General features: G+C 37.0%; 1 protein-coding gene across 6 annotated transcripts in view; it reads left to right on the top strand.

Moving 5' to 3' along the window:
* Positions 1 to 20,696, top strand: part of CCDC15 (coiled-coil domain containing 15) — a 51,735-nt gene that overhangs the window by 16,942 nt on the left and 14,097 nt on the right. For 2 of the 6 annotated variants that reach the window (XM_027835176.1, XM_027835175.1), the window contains exons 6-9: positions 4,068 to 4,175; positions 4,754 to 4,831; positions 7,166 to 7,258; positions 8,722 to 8,825. In XM_027835176.1, the coding sequence (XP_027690977.1) occupies positions 4,068 to 4,175; positions 4,754 to 4,831; positions 7,166 to 7,258; positions 8,722 to 8,825 (383 nt within the window). Of the gene's footprint in view, positions 1 to 4,067; positions 4,176 to 4,753; positions 4,832 to 7,165; positions 7,259 to 8,721; positions 8,826 to 12,021; positions 12,174 to 13,760; positions 13,951 to 20,696 lie in introns of those variants that run through there. The other 4 variants (XR_003566693.1, XR_003566694.1, XR_003566691.1 and 1 more) reach the window with 4 other exon arrangements.

Below are 20,696 nucleotides of genomic sequence, written 5' to 3'. Positions count from 1 at the left end.
TACTCACATTGCTGCTATTTTAGTAAAAACCCTTAGGTCCTATTATCTACACTTTTGCAATAGCCTCCTAATTTTTGTCCCTGATTCTGGTCTCTTTCTTCTCTAATATATTCTCCTTATAACTGTCAAAATAATCTTCCTAAGGCATAGTTCTAGTGATGTTATTCTTCAGGTCAAAAAATCTTCAGTGGTGTCCTTTTACCTTGAGGATGAAATACAAACTCTTAAGACCGCTGTTTAAGGCCTTCCACAATCTGGCTCCCAGTTTTTCCAGACTCATTTCATAAAATTCATGTAAAACATTCATGCATTCTGAGGTCCATTCAGATGTTCTACTAGATGCTTCCTCCTCTCACCCTGAAATCAACATTCCATCTACCTTCACATGTTTGGGCCCCCATGGCTGAAATGTATTCTCTCTTAACATCTACTTTTTAGAATCCTTAGTTTCCATCTAGGCTTAGCTCAGACATCATTTCTTAGTAGAAGCCTTTTTTGATTCTCTCTTGTCCCTTTCCTTCTTAGTTTTAGCTTCTTCTACCTCATGGAACTACTCTGTATTCTACTATGTCTCCCTCCACATAGTTTAAAATTTTTAAGGGAAGGGACCATTCTTTTTTTTTTTCTTTGTACTTCCAGCACCTAGAACAGTGCCTTTATATATAATGAATGAATAAAAAACAGTTGTTGCGTTAAGTTCTATGCTGACTGTGCCTTAAGTTAGTTTCTTATTAAGCATATACTTGAATACTTATGTGGATCTGTGATTACTTCCTGTTTACAGTCAATCCACACTACTCATCCCTTTCTATTCCTGTCCATGTCCTTTCCTGAATTTTGCATGAACTATCTAATAAGACCTCTGAGGGCCTTCTTCTAGTGCTTTTTGACATTTTCTGGGTACCAGTATAGCCCTCAGGCTGCCCATCTGATACGCCTCACTTTAATTACATGAGTAACCTGCCCTTTTTTTCTGATCATCATTTTCTGGATGATACTTTTATTCCATTTTTGCATATAAGTAATTGTTGGTAATTTAGTTCAATCTACTTATGTCCATTAATGCATTTTTCTGTTCCCACTGATTTACTTGTTGATATTCTTGAAAACTGAGATGTGTCATGAATAGCAGCCATATAGCATAACCAAAAGAATAATATTTTTAAATAGGCATTTGTTTCAAAGAACAGCTTAGAATCATTGAAAGTGCTTCATGGTTTTCAAAATCTATTCAATTCTGGGCCTACCTCATTATCCATCTACATTGCCTGCCTGTTCAAGGTATTGGACTGTCAATGGACCACCCATCCAACTAGGTGTTATAGTTAGGACAACAGACATTTTTAATCCACTTAGCTTTTCCATTGTGGCCACTTTCTTCTCTTGAATGGTCTTGTATTTTTTTTATGAATCCCCTTAGTATTCTATGGCTTGATGCAGTCTGCACAATGGTAACTCCAAACAGAACCATTTGGAGGATTTTACCTTCTCCAGGTAATACCTTTATTTGGATTCTCTCCGAGACATTCTTCATAATAATGGCCAACACTTTGACAGTCTCCCTATTTTATGCATCATTTTGATATAGATCATTGAACAAACAAAACATTTTTTCTGGAATCTTAACATATGCATGGGAGATACTTCTGTCATAGGAAAGCCTTAAAGGCTCTGTTTTTTGGTGCTGAGTCAAATGATATTCTATAATCAACAATCAAAGCAAAATCTTATATTTCCTGTACTTTTCAATTACCAGTGTGACTAGGAAGATGTTATCTGTTGTAGGAAATTGTTTGTAGAACAATTTGTTTGTAGACCTCTTTATGGAAAAACATCGGTCAAATTGCTTATTTTCATCAAGAATTCCTTTAATATGTAGATAGATCATTCTCATGGAGATTTTATAGAGATATGAAAGTAGACTTACTGTATTGGTAAGTTATTGCTGCTCTGTCACCATGCTAGGCCTTTCTAATTTGGTGTTGATTTTTTACTTTTTCTCTATTACATAATCTGTTCAAATCTATTGACTCAAATTATTTCCACATTAGTAACTAATAGTTTCCTGGCTGCTGTGGTGATATTCAGGGTATATCATGTTTATACCTTCAGAATCTCTTATTCAAAGAATGATATATGGGTGTGAAGCTTCTGTTTAGTATTTGTCACCACAATCATTCAAGCTGTGAGTGTTGTTTCAGCTTTGCAGATATAAACAGAAAGACAGGATGGCTTATTGGATAGAATATTGGACTTGTCATGAAAACCTGTGTTTTCCTGGTGGGGGAGAGAGAATGAACCTTGAATTCCATACCAAGGAGTTGGAACTTTAATCAAAGTTAGCTCTCATGGGTTCAATTATCATTTATATGCTCATGGTTCCTAGATCTATATTTCTATCCCTAGACTCTGCTGAGCTCCAGTCATGCATCTCTAACTGCCTCTTGGAAATTTCAAACTGGGGTTCTCATTGACACATCAAAAACATGTCAAAACAACATTAAATTTCCCCTAACCTCTCTACTCATAATGCTTAAGGGTACCACCATCCCCCCAATCCCTTTCTGATCTCCAGCAGTTAGTGCCATTGTAAAACTCAAATGGGATAATGTATGTAAATGCTTTATAAGTCTTAAAGCAGGATATAAAGACCAACTGTTGTTGCTGCTGCTGCTGTTGTTACTAGTATTATGATTATGATTTTCTCCTCTATGTGGCCAATTGTAAGTTAATTGTAGAACTCAGTTTTTGCCTTGTCAGGAACCTGGTGAGATAGCTGCTTTTCTGCGTAAGCACTTCCCAGTGACGCGCTTTTTAAGGCCTTTGCAAACACAGACTATTTAGCAGTACTGTGTTTTAGAGTGTTAGGTTGGCTCCAGGATGCTGGTAGAGGGAGGTGATTGAATCGGGATTATTAGATTCTAGGAACTGACATGGGGCATTGTGGGTGGAGCATGCTCCAGTGATTTGACTGATGTTTTTCCAGAAAGAGTGCTGTCCACACACTTGATTTGAAATCATTATTCACAAGGAGAAAGGATTAAATCTGATATGACAGTGTTGTATAAACCAGTCTTATGTGTCAAAGGCGCCACTCGGTTTAAAGTATTATTTTTATATTGAAATCAGAGTGTGCTTCCTCCTCAAGGCTATTTGTGTGTTTTCTGGGTGAAGCATCAGGGAAAAAAAATTCTCTTCTTGTGAGCAGTGACTGAAAATGGGGCTAAGACTTTCTTTTGTGAGTGAAATCGAATTTATTACCCCTCCCCTCAAGTCTACACTGCTTTCTACCCCCTTAATTACCAGGGGTGGGAACCTGCCACTCAGGAAAGGAGGAGGATCTATAACTCCAGTTGCTCTAAACTATTTCCTTGTTGGGTTTGCCTTTAGTCACATCAGAATCACCCTGGCTGTAAATGTTATTTCAACTCTGAACATAGAAACAAAAAAATGTCCTAGCTTGTCTTCTTGCCAGATTATAAAACCGTGAACGTTCTGGAAATATTTCCATTTTAGAACACAAGGGCAAATAGCTAGTGTCTTTGGCAGTCAGACTTAGGAGCTGTGATATCTGTTGGCATACATCATCTATCCTGTTTTATTCCATAATGTATCAGACTTGGCCTTCTAAAGTTAGTGAGAGCCTCACTGAAGACTCTTACCAAAGCCTAGAGTATGACCACTCACATATTACCCCTATTTGAAGAATGTAAGAGGGAAAGGACTTTCCTCTGAAAGATCAGACAGATCTGTTCCTTCCAGCCCATGGGGAGCAGAAGAAAGAGGAGAGGGAGCAGCAGAAAGTAAACTCCTCTGGGTTAAGGCTGATACTTGCTAGGACTATAATGCTGCAGTTACTTTGGCAGTATAAAGTTAGGTTCTGAGAAGCTGGTTAGTATATCTTTATTATCTTTTGATATACCAGATGAACTCAGCCTACTAAGATTTGATGACAAGGCTTTTGATGAAACCTAGAGTATTATTTCTAGTGTATGGCCCTTTCTCAGGCTATTGATGTTTCATTCTTTTTTGTTTGTTTGTTTTGTTTTTTTGTTTTGTTTTTTCAGAAAATATATTTTGGGCAGCTGTTATCTGTTAGTGCAGATGAGAAGGGTATAGGAAAGCCCCCTCCTAACCATCTTCCAGGAAAGATACAGGACCAGGAGACTAAAGAGGTAAGTGAACCATAAGAAATAACTACTTGAAATTTGATATAGAACTTGCCAAGACTATGCTGCCACTGGTTTGGAGACATAGCATTAGGACCTTAATGGAACTTAAAATATCTATATTAAAGTCCTTCATTTTACCTAGATTACCCTGTTAAAATTACCCAATAGCTTTCACTGAAATCCTAGTATATTACTACTATCAGAGGTAATTGACATTTTATATTTTTTATTTAAAACACTTTTCAGAAAGTCATCATGGGTTTTACTAGTGAGAGAAAGACAAAAACATTCATTCCCTGTGAAATCTTAACAGGGGGCAAGTGGTGCTCTAAGTTGATTACAGAGAGTGCAAAAAGTAATAACTACTTAGGATTTGGGTTGGGACTTGTTAAGACTATATCATAACTGGTTTGTGGACAATGGCATTAGGGTTTATGGAGTTGGGGTAAGGGTTGCGTGTCCTATGTTATGTTGTAAAATATAAATTACTGTAAGGCTGTCGCCAAAGTATAAAAGAGTATCGCTAGTGTATTTCCTCCACTTGCAAGCAAAAATGTGTATTTTATATTTTTTGTTTTTAGAAGACATCATCTGGTATGAAAACTGATATCACCAGGGAGCCTGCAGAACGGACCGAAGAGAAGGGGGAGCCACAGAGAGTAATCTCCTCAAGATTAGGGCAGGGGTTTACTAGCACTGTAACTGTAACTGGTTTGGCAGTATAGAGTTAGTACTACCTGGACACAGAGCTAAGAGAATAATGTCCTGTTTTATTCCATTAAGTGTCAGAATTCCTTAGACTCTTAAAATTGCCCCATACTTCTCACTGCAGCCAAGAGTATTTTTCCTCGAAAAAGTCCGTATATGGACTTTGTGTCTTTATAGAAAACATTTTATTGGCTACCATTATTTCCCTTAAATATCACCATAGCAAGTGAAAGAAAGAGAGAGGCCACCAGGAACTTTCACCTAGTCGTTATGCCGAGACCTTTAGCAGAGATCAGGCAGAGCAGAGAAAATAGAAGTAACTTGGATTAGGGCTTTATAAGATTAGACTACAGTCAATGCTGGGAGAACAAGTAAGATACTGGGAAGTTAGGGACATAGTTTGGATTTTCAGTTTTTGTCTTCATTTTTGGCCACTGCTAAGAAGTATGTTTCTATAGTTTCTTTTAGGGCAGCTAGGTGGCGCAGTGGATAGAGCACCGGCCCTGGAGTCAGGAGGACTTGAGTTCAAATCTGGCCTCAGATCAAACACTTGACACTTACTAGCTGTGTTACCCTGGGCAAGTCACTTAACCCCAATTGCCTAAAAAATAAATAAATAAATATGGTTTCTTTTGGCACTAGGAATCAACTCAGCTGGTATTATACAAACATAAATTTCATAACTCCTAGGGTAAGAGATGAATCCCACTGAAAGTAGAGTTTTCTTCAGCCCTGCTGGTTAGGGATATCCTCTTTTCCTGACTTATTTCAGTATCTTTGCTTTAGGTGATTTCATCCTTTATTAGATGCCAAGTTACTAGAAGCATGGTGACACACATTACTGGAGTAGTTCATAAGTGCCACCAGTTGCAATGTGTCACAATGCCTAAACCCTGAAAACAGTGACTGAATTATATGTTTTAAGGCAGCTGAGTGTTTTGTTTTGTTTTTGTTCACTTTACTCCTGAGAGTTAACCATTTTCTAGTCAGTTGGAGTTTGTAAAAGGAGACTTAATGTGGAGTCCCTAGAAACCCCTTCATAAGAGCATAGGACAAGCGTCTGGAGCCATGTAAAAATGTCTTGATCCCTGCCTTCCCGGTATGGGTATTGGTGCTATGTGCTGGTACATAATTTGCTCTTGTTTTCGCCCTGAGCAGGAGGGAATAGAAGATGTTAGTGTTGAGTAATGCCCATTTACACAGTTAAAGAGGGAGTGGTAAGCAAAGACCCTTGAAGTGGTAAAGAGGCAGATCATAGGTTATAGCTTTTTTAAGCAGAGGAGAGAATGTGATGAGAGGAACTATCCCATGCTGTTGAAAATTAGTCTTTGTACTTTTCAACATATATACTGTAGCTTTTCCCTCCAACTGATGTTATTTTCTTTGCCATACTAGTGATTTATCTCCTTTATGTATTCATTTATGCATTTCATTTAGTCACATTAAGTGTTGAGTGTATTGAGCAGTTAATGTATATTAGGCACTGTACCCAGGTATCCTCGGATTACTTCTCCTCTCATATCATGATGTAAAAACCCTTATCAGAATTATCATCCCTCTGTTGTGATTTTGGTGGGGGAAAAGCCATCTTTTTTTTTTTTAAGATGAACTTTTAGAAATCAAAAAGAGGTAATCAATGAATGAATTCTCAGTCTGAGAGGTTTTTTTTGGTGAAATCAAGTCAGAGCTTTTATAGTACTGGTATTAGATGACAGGACTAGGCCCGCCCTTATGTCATATTGGACTTTTTGTTTATCCCTAGGGAGTGTGATTTGAGCCATCATATTAAAATCTGCATACTAAGTTTGTTATAATTGAATTTTATTCTAATGGAAGAAATAAGTTTCATGTCCCTCTTTGCTGTGTCACTAAGGACATATTTCAGGCTCCTGCTTCCATTGCATTCCTGTAAAGGGAAATGAATCTGAATTGTAGATAATGTCAGACACTGAGATTTTAGAACCCAGACCTTTATTTCTAAGTCTTGGATTCAGATCTGAACAAACTCAAGGCATGTACAAAACACCGAGATTAATATTAACTTTAAGATGTTGTTCATCTTTCTCACCAAACTATCCATTGTTCTCTACTCTGTGGTCTTGGTTGACTGACTTCCTCTGAAGTTGGCCTCTTTCATTCTTTTATGTGTAGTTTGTTTTGAGTTTGGGTTCTTCACAAAACTTAGCTCAAGGTTGAAAAATAAAAGAATAATAAAATGTAGAAAAAAAAGTACTCTGGCTAAATTTTCATAGTTTGTAGTTTAAATGCAGTTGGATTGTTTTCAGGTTCATGATGGTCCTCAGTCAGGATTAAGAAGTGAAATACAACATTTACCATCATTTGAATATGGAATAGACCAAGAAGAAGACAAGAAAGAGGTATGTGAAATGTACTAGCTTAAATGCACTACCACTGAACTTGTGCATTCCTGAAGTACCTGAAATAGCAGATAACCAAGAAGGTAGGTGTCAGAGTGGATAGAGTGCCAGGCCCACAGTCAGACTCATCTTCCTGAGTTCAAATATAGCCTCGGACACTTACTAGGTGGGTGACCCTGGGCAAATCATTTAACCTTGTTTTCCTCAGTTTCCTCATCTGTAAAATGAGTTGGAGAAGGAAATGGCAAACCAGTCCAGTATCTTTGTCAAGAAAACCCCAAATGGGGTCATGAAGAGTCTGACATGACAGAAACAACCAAACAATAACAAGAAGCCGAGAACTGAAACTACAAAATCCAAAAGCTTTGAAGCAATTACAGTAATGACCAAAAATTACAACAGTAATAAACTGCTCTTCATTATTTGCAAATTATTTCAAGATTTTAGCAATTTAGTTACCATCAAGTATATTTATAGCAAAATCTGGAATCTTAGAACAATCCTAGGTTATGCTTAATGATTCACATAATTTTGATTTGCTTTATTAACTTAAATGCTTTTGGTCAGTTCAGGGGCTTTTCCTTGTTCATTTTATCACTTTGTTAGGCTCTAAACTTAGTTTAAACTTATGTTATTTTACTTAGGGACTGGACATTATGCTAAAATGGCACACACAAACCCTTTGCCTGCCAATAATAATAATAGCAATAACAATAATAGTAATAGCTAACATTTATATAGTGTCTTCTATGGGCTTGGTACTGTGCTTTATAAATATTAGCTCATTTTATCCTTACAACAACCCTGAGAGGTAGGTGCTATTCTTATCTCTGTTTTACAGATGGGAAAACAGGCAGAGAAAGGTTAAGGGACTTGCCCAGGGTCATGTAGCTAGTAAGTGTCTGAGTTCAAATTTGAACTTCAGGCCCAATGTTCTATCCATTGCACCACTTAGCTGCTCTCCAGGAGGTTGTATGCTAAAACACAGTGTTTAGATAAGTCAACCATAATAGCATTTGACTTCATGTTACTTAACCCTTTGGACAAATACTCTCCCAACTTGTGCCTCAGCTGTGAGATTATCCTTACCTAATGGAGTTCTCACCATTGGAACTTAAACTGATTCTTATCATGTCGCCTACTTTAGTGTTGCCTGCCTTTTTCTCTGTGGCTTTCATGTTTTTACCCAAGAACAAAAAGCAGACATAACCTTGTTTAGGAGGACAAACTAAATTAACAGTGCTTTGTCTTTGTCCCTAACATATCTTTAGTCACATGTGTTTAGTCACATATGTCCAGATGTGCAGTTTAAAGCATTATTTCTAATGGATATCTGAGGTGGAGGGAAATGAGGATCTTTTCAAGGCCATTTGCCAGTTTCCTCATATGTGAAGTAGATATACTGTCATTTGAAAGTCCTCTGAGAGCTGGCCATTAGCAAATTTATAATACTTTTCTTTTAGCGTCAAAAGCAGTACTTAAGATACAGACGACTTTTCATGGATATCGAGAGGGAACAAGTAAAGGAACTAGAGAAACAAAGAGAACTTAGGAAGAAAATTGAAAGGTAAGCCTTCTGGATTTCACTGGGAACCCAAAGTGACCATTTCATCTTCTCTAGGAAAGCAGGGGTACTAGCTTTTGTTTTATGTCAGCGAAGCATTTGAGAGTCTCAGTATCCTCATGAACAAGATAGATGTAGGCTACATATTAGTATGATTATATGGATTCATAATTTGTTGTATGATTAGATCAATGGAGACATATTAATGAGTCACTGTCAACTTTGAAGAGAAGTCCATAGTAGAGTGCCCAGGGATTTGTTCTCAGCCTTCTGTTTTTGATTATTTTTATTAATGACTTAGATAAAATTGTAGAAGATATACTTTCCAGATTTATAGATACCATGAGGCTGAAAGGGATGCTAATATGTTAGAAAACAGGATCCAAAAGATACTGCATAGGTTAGAACAATGGCCATAAATTAACAACATGAATTCAATAAGGATAAAGGTCTGCATTTTCTTTAAAAGTTAGTTTTATGGATACAGTTTGGGAAAGTCATTGCTGAGATGCCTATTCTGATTAAATGGATCCGTGGATTTTTATGGCCTGTAAGTTCAATATGAGTCAACACAATTAATGCTATCTTAGGCTGCTTTCAGAGGGGCCTAGTATCTAAAATTCTGCTCTGGTCAAATCACAGTACCACATGTACTGTGTTCAGTTTTGAGAGATACGTTTGAGGAAGACTGTAATGATGATAGCTCCCATTCAGGGCCTTCAAGTTTGAAAGATGCTTTACCTGTATTATTTCATTTATGCCTAGTGACATAGGCAAACTGAAGCATGTGCCAAAGATGGTGAGCAACATGGTAAGGGGAATGGAAAAGTTAAGGGGATAGGACAGTGTGCCATATGAATATCATTGGTGGTGAGGAGAAGAGAAAGCTTGGGAGTAGGGAGAGGACATACTAACAGTCTTCATGTATTTGAAGGTTTTAGATTTGTTTTGCATGTTCTAGAAGGCAAAACTAGGCCCTCTAGTTGGCAGAAGTTGCAGAGGGACATCTGGATTTCACATAAGGAAAAACAATTAGAGTTGTCCAAAATGTCAGTGAACTGTCTAAGAAAATAGTCTTCAGAGACTTGATGTTGTAGAAGGGTTCTCTTCTCTTCTTGGTTAGGTATATATTGAATTAGATGACCGTTGTAGCTCTTAGGTCCTGTTTTCACTGACTCATTGTGAACTAGCAATTTATTTAATCTGAATAGATAATCCTTGTCTTCTCCAGCCTTATTAATAGGACTAGGAGGCATTGCCCAGGAAGATATTGATATAGGCATGTTCCTGTTAATTTATAAAACAATTAGATTTAATAATAGTTGATTTTTTAAAATTTAACAAAAAGATTCTTACTTTTGAGAAGCCTTTTAAAAGAAGGTCTCCTTGTGCATTAAATAGTTTAGAGGGGTAGAAAAACTTCCTAAAGTAATAAGAGCCACTGTCAATTGTTTACTAATTATGTATGGATACAAGACCATGCTTAGATTCTGATTAATAAGACAAAAAGGTAAAGCATACCTGAAATTATTACGTAAATGAATGGGAAACTATCACATTGGATTTACATAGTTTTATTAATGAATTACTATCTCTGAATCAACAAATATGTATTCAATACCAGCTTAGTGCAAGGTATAGAATACCTTGTGAAAGATGTAAAACTGAATAAGGTGGATCAAAGAACTTACTGCTTACTAAAGTCAACTTACATTTTGTTTTGCTTGTCTAGCTCAAAGATATGATATTGTACAACACCCTTCATGTATAACAAATCAGTTACGTAATCTGCAGTGGTTTCTATTGTTAATATCAAATAAGTCTCCTGTTCTGAATGAAAAATAATATTGGGCATTTTTATAGCTCTTTAAAGCTAAGTGCAAAGCGTTTTACATACATTGTATCGTTTAATATGTCTTGGTCACCTGGCTAGTAAATGTTATAGGCACATTTTGAAATTAGACCTTCTTGATTCCAAGTCCAGTACTCTGTCCATTATGACAAGCTGTCTTCCATTTAAAAAAACATATTGCCCTTTTTCATATGAGTTCTGGATAAATAGATTGGATTTGGATAGATCAAAAAATTAAAGATACTCCCTCTGGTCTCCAAAATTTAGGTTTTAAGGTTGGATACTAGAAGCACTAGGACACTAAAGAAGAATTAATGAGTATGAAGAGGTTTTCCTCTTATTTATACTGATAACCATTTTCTTGACCTTTTCCCATATTTTTGTGTCTGAAGAGTTGAGGAAGAATGTTAATTGTAAACAATGCCTGAGCCATTACATAGTACCTTATGAAAAGGGGAATTGGATGTTAGAGGAATGTCATTTTCTGCTGAATATTTATTTTGCAGTGAACAAAAGATAAGAGGACTTCTGAAATTTTTGTATGGGGGTCCCACTAGAAAGAATTGTATTTAATGGATTTAACCATTCACTTTAGATATCTTAGTCTTTTTCTGTCTAAGGGTAATTTTACTTTTGTGCTCAAGGAGCCACTTGTCTAGATTTGCTATGGTATAAACACATTCTCATAATGTTTTCCTAGAACTAGAAATGTCTTTCAAATGTTGTCTAGTTTGTCCTTCAGGAAGGGCCGTACTTAAGCACAGTCTAACATGCCTTTCATCTTCCTAATGATTTTCAGGGATAGTAAATCTAAAACATCCTTTGGTAATCTGGGACTAATCACCTTGATTTTCAGGAAATGTTTCCTTTTTTCTGTTCCAGATCTTGCTTAGTGAAGCCTGAATCTCTTGCCATTGCTGTGATATGGTCAGAATCAAAGAACCTTTCAGTTTTATAGTGTCCAGAGTATAAACATTTTTTCATGTCTCAGCAAAGAAGAAAAAAGTAGGCCGAAATTTAATTTAATCCATTTGGCTCAAATGGAGACAGCCTTGTTGGGTGTTTTATGTTTAATCTAAATCTGCTAATGACATAGTCAGTGGATAATTCTTCTCCAGAAAGAATTTTCTGCTGACCTGAAATGGACAGACAGCAACGAGCATTTCTACTTAAAGCTTTTGTTATTGGTCCCTCAGTGATGTTTTTCTCTCTTTAATGGTCTTTCCTGTTCACAAGTAAATTAGGAAGTCCTCTTACTGTCTTAGAGATGATATTAAAAAATCTCCTTTTATAGACAGCTAACTGAAGATATTTTTAAAAATCATTTTTTGCCTTTCTCTGCCAAAGTCCTTTTTGGATTCCAGGTGCAGATAATACATAATGTAATGACTTGATGATACAACACCTTTGGCCAGAACAACTTCGGCAACATCCTGAAGTGATTTTATCTAATCTAGACACTTTAGTACTAAAGCTGGAACCCCAGGTACTATTATAAGGTATATATTATAATAACTTGGGAAAGGTGGTGTGGAGGGCTCCTCTACTTTGAACCTGAACTCTGCTGAGTCTCCTGTTGTTGTAACATAGAGCCTTAGCAGGTTCCTCAGAAATTAAAGGGTCTAGAATATATTCATAGTTCTTTGGAAGTTTTGGCTTGTCCTCTAATTTGAATTTTGAAAACATTGCACTCACTTTATCCCAAGCCACTAAGGAGCCGCAGGTGAGTATGTAGTTAATTTGAGATAAGGCCAGCCAGAATAGCCAGATCCACAGGATTTAAGTCACATATATCTATTTGCTGCTTCCCTTGAAATTGTTGTATAGTTTTCAGGGACATCTAAGAAAGGGACCACCTCTCAGGAAAGATGCTATTAGAATTCATAGATTAGTGGGGAAGGGACAGATGTACAGAGAATGAATTTTGTTTTGTTTTGTTTTTAGTGAGGCAATTGGGGTTAAGTGACTTACCCAAGGTCACACAGCTAGTACGTGTCAAGTGTTTGGTCTGAGGGCCGATTTGAACTCGGGTCCTTCTGACTTCAGGGCCAGTACTCTATCCGCTGTGCCACCTAGCTGCCCCGAGAATGAATTTTGAAATACTAACAATATTAGGTTCGGCATGGTATTGTAGAAAGAACACATGGATTTATCATTACGTTCAGCTCTCAGTTTTGCTACTTACTGCTTTTGTGAACTTAAGCAACTCACTTAACTTCTGGACCTCAGCTTTCTCATTTATAAAATGAAGTTGGGGCTTCTTGGACTATAGATAATCTCTTTTTAAAAAAATTTTTTGTTACATTGTAAGTTCTGAAATGTCTCCCTCCCTCCCCACACTAGAGGGAGCCACTGTTTCTCACACACACACACACGCGCACACGCACACACACTTTCATACAAGTCTTTTCATATTTTTTTTAAATCAACTTGTTCATCATTTCTTATGGTGCAGTAGTATTCTATCACAACCATATATCACAATTTGTTTAGCCATTCCTCAGTTGATGGGCATCCCCTCAATTTCCAGTTCTTTGCCACCACAGTAGCATTGCTGGGTCAAAGAGTATACACAATTTTATAACTCTTTTGTCATAATTCCAGATTGCTCTCCAAAATGGTTGGATCAGTTCATAGTTCTACTAAAAGTGTATTAGTGTCCCAGTTTTTTCACAGACTATAGATTTTCTCTAAAATCTCTACAGCTCTAAGTCCTATAACATTTTAGCTTAATCATAGTTCTGACCTTAGCTTTAACCTGTAGACCAACCTGATTTTTCTATAGCTCCAAACAGTTAAAATAATACTTCTTAAAGCTTATGATCCTAAAGAATCTTCTTAAAGACGGAAGTGAAATTACCTTTTTTTTAAGTCTCAGAAATCTTCTCTATCATACCATCTTGGAGAGCGTCTGTTCTAGTGTTAAAAGGAAGCTAATTCATTAATATATTTTGAAAAGAAATAGAAACAATGCTCATCTTTGTAGCTGTACAACAGGAAGAAATCCTTGGAGTTAAAGGGTAGACAGGAATTGAAGCCAAAAGGAAGGATTTTCAGATTTCAACTTTGCAATCTATATTTCCTAGATTTACCAACCCTTTGGCATAGACATATGGAAGAAGACCAAGAGCAATGAAAAGAGCGTAAATACGCTTTAGAGTTGGAATCGTCGTGAGAATACACTGGGGATTTAGAACTTACCAACAGTAGCACCTCATTTTAAAGATGGAAAATTTAAATGAAATGGAACCTATTTGTTGCATTCTTGTGCAAATACTCTGTGTACTAGATTTTAAGACATTTTTGGAGGTATTTTAATTTTAACCTATTTGCTGAAAACTCAACTTTGATTTCAGAATGATTTGGGGGAGAGGGAGCATTATATTTATGACCTGTAATTATATTCAGCAGTATAAAAAAAGTCAGGTATTTTAAAGTATAGGCATCTGCCTTAGAGCAATTTCTATTATGATAAATTCAGAGTATATTTTAATAGATTAAAAATGTATCCACCTAAAAGCCCTAGACTGAGTTTCTTTTATTTTCTTATATTTTCAGTATATACGATAGACCCAGGAGCACAATCTATTTTATAAGTGGATATAGTTATTATTAAAGTAGAAAATGTTCAATTTAAAGTCAGAGGACCTAGTTTCAAATTCTGGTTCTCCCATTTACTGTGTGTGTGGCCTTGGACAAGTTATTTTATCTAGTCCTCAATTTGCTCTTCCATAAAATGAGAAGGGTTGTATTAGATGACTGCTACAATACATTTTAGCTCTAAAATTATTATCTTAAGAATCTGAAGGGTTTTCATATAGAAAAGAATTTAGCTTTATTTTCTTTGACCTCAGAGGGCAGAACACTGGATTAAACTTGCAGAGAGGCATATTTAGACTTGATGTGAGGAAAAACTTCATAGTAATTAAGATTGTCCAAAAGTAGAATGTTTTACTTTTGAAAGTATTAGGCTCTTCACTGGAGATCTTCAAGTGGAGATGTTGTAAGGGAAATTTCTGTTCAGATATAGGTTATATTAAATGACCTGTGAAGTAGCTTTCGACTGAAATTCTGTGAAGAATGAGGAAAGACTTATTGTCTGTACAAAAATTATTAATGTCAGTGACTACCAATATTTGGAGGTTGGCACTCTAATTGTTTGATTTTGTGATATGTTCTCATTGCCAGAAATATTGTATAGCATATATATTTTCAAATAAAAATAAATTAAACTTAATTTTATTTGGACTTAACTGCAGCCCTTGAGATAATTGAAAGTAACTTTATATATTTCAGAATGAGGTTTGGTAGTCACTGATTTAGATCTTATCAGCAAAAACTGAACGGAGATTAAGAACATACTTAGCTACTGATGAATCTGTGATCATATAAGTGAAATTTTTTTTTTTTTGCTATTTTTAACAATGATCATAACTAATCTTTAGCTGCCCATATTTTGCAGCTCTGGTGCAGTGGATAGAGCGCTGGACCTGGAGTCAGAAAGACCTGAATTCAAATCTGCCTCAAACACTTACTAGTTATCCTGGGCAAGTTGCTTAACCTCTTTTTGCCTCAGTTCCCCTAACTGCAAAATAGAGATAGTTAAAAAGCACCTATCTCTCACAGTTGTTGTGAGAATCAAATAAGATAATAGTTGTAAAAGCACTGAGCACAGTGCCTGGCATGTGATAGGCTCTATATAAATGCTTATTCCCTTCTCTTTTCCTATGTTCCATAATTCTTTCATAGGAGATCCACCCAGTCTCTTGACATTGCATTGACATCAATAAAATATACATCAGTTAACCCTCATTCTTCCCACGTGACACCTCCAACTCCTTTTCTGTCATCTCTCTGATGACAACTTTTACATAACTTAAGAGAATTCTTCATTGATAATGTGTTACAGGCTGCTCACCCCTAACATGTACCCTCAACATTGTCCTTTAGGTAACTCAACTTTAATGTTTTTTCTTTTAAAAACATTTTATTAATGTATTTTATAGCATAATAATTTCCCTGTATGCCCTTCTTCAGTCTTTTCTCCTCCCCTCAACTTTCTTTGAAAATTTAAAACAGTTAAGCAAAAATGACCAATATAGTAATTCTGTCTGCCACAGTCAGCATCCATAGTCCTCTAATCTCTCATTTCAGTATTGATTGTTGCATTTATTTCAAATTTGTTGCCTTTCTGTCATGTTTTTATTTACATTATTGTCATCTCTGCCCCCTCTGATCCTTAACATAGTTGACAAAGTGATTTTTCTTAAGCACTGGTCTGACCATGCCATTTTCCTACCCAATAGACACCCAATCAAGATTCTATTAACTCTTATTTTCAAACCTCCAGGATTATCTCGTTCCTACTTCTGTAGCTCTCAGTTTTCCTTATACTCAAGTCTCACAGCCATACGTACTACTGGGAAAACTCTAGCTTTCACTATACAGACCTTTGTTGGCAAGTTGATGTCTCTGCTTTTTAGTAAGCTGTCCAGATTTACTTTAGCTTTCCTCCCAAGGAGCAAGCCTCTTTTCGTTTCATGGTTGTAGTTGCCATCTGCAGTGATTTTTGAGCCCAAAAATGTAAAATCTGACACTGTTTCCATTTCTTCTCCCTCGTTTACCAGGAAGTAATGGGACCAGTTGCCAAGATCTTAGGTTTTTTGATGCTAAGCTTCAAGCTAACTTTTACATACTATTCTTTCACCCTCATCAAGAGGCTTCTTAATTCTTCTTAACTTTCTGCCGCCAGAATGGTATCATCTGCATATTTGAGATTGTTGATATTTCTCCCAGCAATCTTAATTTTGGCTTTTGATTCATCCAGTCTGGCATATCATATGATATACTCTGCACATAAGTTAAATAAATAAGCTGACAATATAGAGCCTTCTCATACTCCTTTTCCAATCTTAAACTAATCAGTTGTTCTGCATTCAGTTCTAACTGTTGCTTCTTGGCCCACACACAGGTTCCTCAGGGGACCAGTAAGATGATCTGGGACTTCCATTTCTTTGAGGACTTGCCACATTTAGCTGTGATCCACACAGTCAAAAGATTCAGTGTAATCAGTGAAGCAGAAGTAGGTGTTTTTCTGGAATTCCCTTGTTTTCTCCATAATCCAGAGAATGTTGACATTTTGGTCTCCAGTTCCTTTGCGTCTTTAAAAACCAGCCTTCTTTTCTGGTAATTCTGAACTCACATATTGCTGAAGCCTAACTTGCAGAATCCTAAGCATAACCTTGCTGGTGTGTGAAATAAACATAATTGTTTAGTAATTTGAACATTCTTTGACAATGCTCTTCTTAGGATTGGGACATAACTTGATTTTTTTCCAATCTTGTGGCCACTGTTGAATTTTTCAAATTTGCTGGCACAGCACTTTAACAGCATCATCTTTAAGATTTTAAGTAGCTCAGGTGGAATCCCATCACCTCCACTAGCCTTATTGTTAGGCCCACTTGACTTCAGTCTCCAGGATGTCTGGCTTTAGATCAGTAACCACCCCATCATGGTTATCAGTGATGTTAAAATTTTCTTGTATAATTCTTTTGTGTATTCTTTTTCTTTTTTTTAAAGTGAGGCAGTTGGGGTTAAATGACTTGCCCAGAGTCACACAGGTAGGAAGTATTATGTGTCTGAGTCTAGATTTGAACTCAGGTCCTCCTGACTCCAGGGCCGGTGCTCTATCCACTGCGCCTCCTAGCTGCCCCCTCTTTTGTGTACTCTTGCCTCCTCTTCTTAATTTCTCCTGCTTCTGTTAAAGCCCTACCGTTTTTGTCTTTTATCAGGCCTATTTTTGCACCAAATGTTCCCTTGATTTTTTTGAAGAGATATTGTCTTTCCCATTCCATTGTTGTTGTTGTTTTTTCTATTTCTTTTTATTACTCATTTAAGAAAATCTTCTTAATCTCTCCTTGCTATTTTCTGGAATTCTGAATTCAGTTGGCTGGATCTCCCTTTTTCCTTTCCCTTTCATTTTCCTTCTTTCCTTGGCTATTTTGAAAACCATTTTACTCTCTTGCTCTTTTTTTTCTTTGGGATGCCTTTTGTTGCTGCCTCCTGTAATTTTGTCCGTAGCTCTCCACTCTGTCTACCAGATCTAATCTGTTCAATCTATTCATCACCTCCGCATCATATCCATAAGGGATATTATTTAGGTCATACCTATGTGGTCTGATGGTTTTGTCTACTTTCTTCTGTTTGAATTTTGCGATAAGAAGCTCATGATCTGAGCCACAGTTAACTCCAGGTTTTGTTTTAACTGACTGTGTAGAACTTCTTCACTTTTGGCTGCAAAGTGTATCTTCAGTATGTTTTCTATATTGACCATTTGGTGATATCATGTGTAGAGTCACCATTTGGATTGTTGAAAAAGAATGTTTGCTGTGACCAGTGAGTTATCTTGACAAAACTCTATTAGTCTCTGTCCTGCTTCATTTTGTATTCTAAGGCCAAACTTGCCTATTACTCCAATTATCTTTTGATTTTCTACTTTAACATTCTGATCCCTTATGGTGAATGTGACATCTTTTTTTGGTGTTATTTCTAGATGTCATAGGTCTTTATAGACCTGATCAACTTAGCCTCTTTGGCATGATATTTAACTGTTTGCCTTGGATTAGAACAGATATCATTCTGTCATTTTTTGAGATATTACTCCAGTACTGCTTTTCTCATCTTTTTATTGACTATGAGGGCTACTTCATTTCTTCTAAGGGATTCTTGCCCACAGTAGTATATGTAGTGATCACCTGAATTAAATTCTCCCATTCCGGTCCTTTTAAGTTCACTGATACCCACGATGTCAATGTTTAATCTTTCCATCTCCTGTTTGACCACATCCAGCTTGCCTTGGTTCATAGATCTGACATTCCAGGTTCCTGTGCAATATTAATCTTTGCAACATGGGTCTTTCCTTTCATTACCAGATGCATCTGCTGCTGAGCTTCCTTTCAATTTTGGCCCAGCTGCTTCATTAGTCCTGGAACTATTTGTAGTTGTCCCCGAGTAGCGTATTGGACACCTTCCAACCTTAGGGGCTAATCTTCTGATGTCATCTCTTTTATCATTTTAGTACTGTCCATCAGGTTTTCTTGACAAAGATGTGGAGGGGTTTGTCATTTTCTTCTCCAGTGGATTGCATTTTGAAGGAACTCTCACTAAAACTGTCTATCTTGGTTAACCCTGAATAGCATGGCTCATCGTTTCATTGAGCTATGTAAGTCCCTTTGCCATTACAAGGCAGTGATCCAGGGGGAAATCTCTGTGCTGCAATGTAATCATTTTACACCTTTCTAATTAATTGAGTATCTCACTCACCACAGTTGACTTTTTCATCCCTCCTCCAACCTCCCATGACTTCCTTTCTTTCCACCCTCTCAGCTGAGAACCTTGCCCCGTATTTCACTGAAAAAAAAATTGAGGTCATTAGCCACGGGCTTCATCTCTCCCTCTGTTCTTCATCTTACTTCAGTCAGATACCTTCTAACACTATCTTCTCCTTCACTCCTGTTTCACATGAAGGGATAACCTTTCTCTTGCCAAAGCCATCTCCTCTTCATGAGGGCCATCTCTAGTCCTGATCTGTATCTTGCCACTAGACCCAGATGGCTCTGGAGGAGAAAGTAAGACTGATGACCTTGCACAGCCCTCCCTCATTTAAATCCAATTCACTTGCAATTCATGGCATCATCTTCCTGATGTCATAGTCCTCTTCGAGAAGAAAGTACAAACAACAACAACAACTCTGCATGAACAAATGATCCTATTCCATTCCTTCTTCTCCAATAGATTGCCCTAACTGTTATCTCTATTCTTTCACTAAAATTCAGTCGCTCCCTCTCCACTGGCTATTTCCCTGCTGCCTACAAATATAACTATATCTCCTCCATCTTCAAAAAACCCTCTCTTGATCCTTCCATCTCCACTGCTATTGTCCTATTTTTCCCCTCTCTTTTATGGCAGAATTCCTTGAGAAAGCTGTCTGCAATAGATGCCTCTACTTTCTCTCCTCTCCTTTTCTTAACTCTTCTTCAGTCTGGCTTCTGACCTCATCATTCAACCAAAACTGCTCTTTCCAGAGTGCCCAACTTCCCTATTACCACTGAGGGTACTACTACCCTTCCAGTCATCCAGGCTTGAAACGTAGGTGTTATCCTCAACTCCTCACTCTCTTTCCTTTCCCTGTATCCAGTTTATTTTCAAATCCTGTCATTTCTATCATTATAACATTCCTCTTATATCCCTCTTTCTCTCCTCAGACACTGCTATCACACTGGTGTAGACCCTTATCATCTCATGCCTGGATTATTGCAGTAGCTTGTTTGTTGTTTACCCTGCCACAAGTCTCTCCCCACTGCAGTCTGTCCTCCATTTAGCTGTCAAATTGGTTGTCCTGAAGTACAAGCCTGACCATATCACACTTTGCATCATTTAGTAAGTTCTAGTGACTCCTCATTATCTCCAGGATTAAATATAAAATCCTCTGACTTTCTAAGCCCTTCAAAACCTTGCCCCTTCCTGCCTTTCCAGTCTTCTCATATATTACTCCCCTCTGCTTAGAATCTAGTGACATTGGCCTTCTTGCAGTCTCTTGTACACTCCACTTCATAGAATCCTTTACATCTTTCAAGACCCTTTCTGTTATGCAATTTTTTTTTTAGTGATGTGACCTCTTATATTAATAAAAATTGTTATACTTTCTCAGTATTCTTTCTTGGTGGTCTCATTAGCTCCTTAGGATTCAAATCTTTATATCCTGCCCATAACTTGTCTCCTGAGCGTCTGTCTTGTATCTCCATCTCCCTATTGTACAGCTCCACCTGTATGTTACCATAAGCATCTTTAACTCAACATAGCTTATTATCTTTACCCCTACACTCACCTTTCCTCCCAACTTCTGTTTTTGTGTGTGTTCCTGTTACCTAGGTTACAGTCTTGGAATCATCCTCAACTCTGCTCTTCCTCAACCCTCATATCATTATAGTTGCCACGCCCTATCTATTCCACTTTCTCAGCAA

This window comes from Vombatus ursinus, unplaced genomic scaffold, assembly GCF_900497805.2.
Source record: "Vombatus ursinus unplaced genomic scaffold, bare-nosed wombat genome assembly UNPS02014813.1, whole genome shotgun sequence".
NCBI classification, from domain to species: domain Eukaryota; kingdom Metazoa; phylum Chordata; class Mammalia; order Diprotodontia; family Vombatidae; genus Vombatus; species Vombatus ursinus.
Note: the sequence above shows the minus strand (reverse complement) of the source record. Positions and strands in the feature narration are given on the sequence as shown.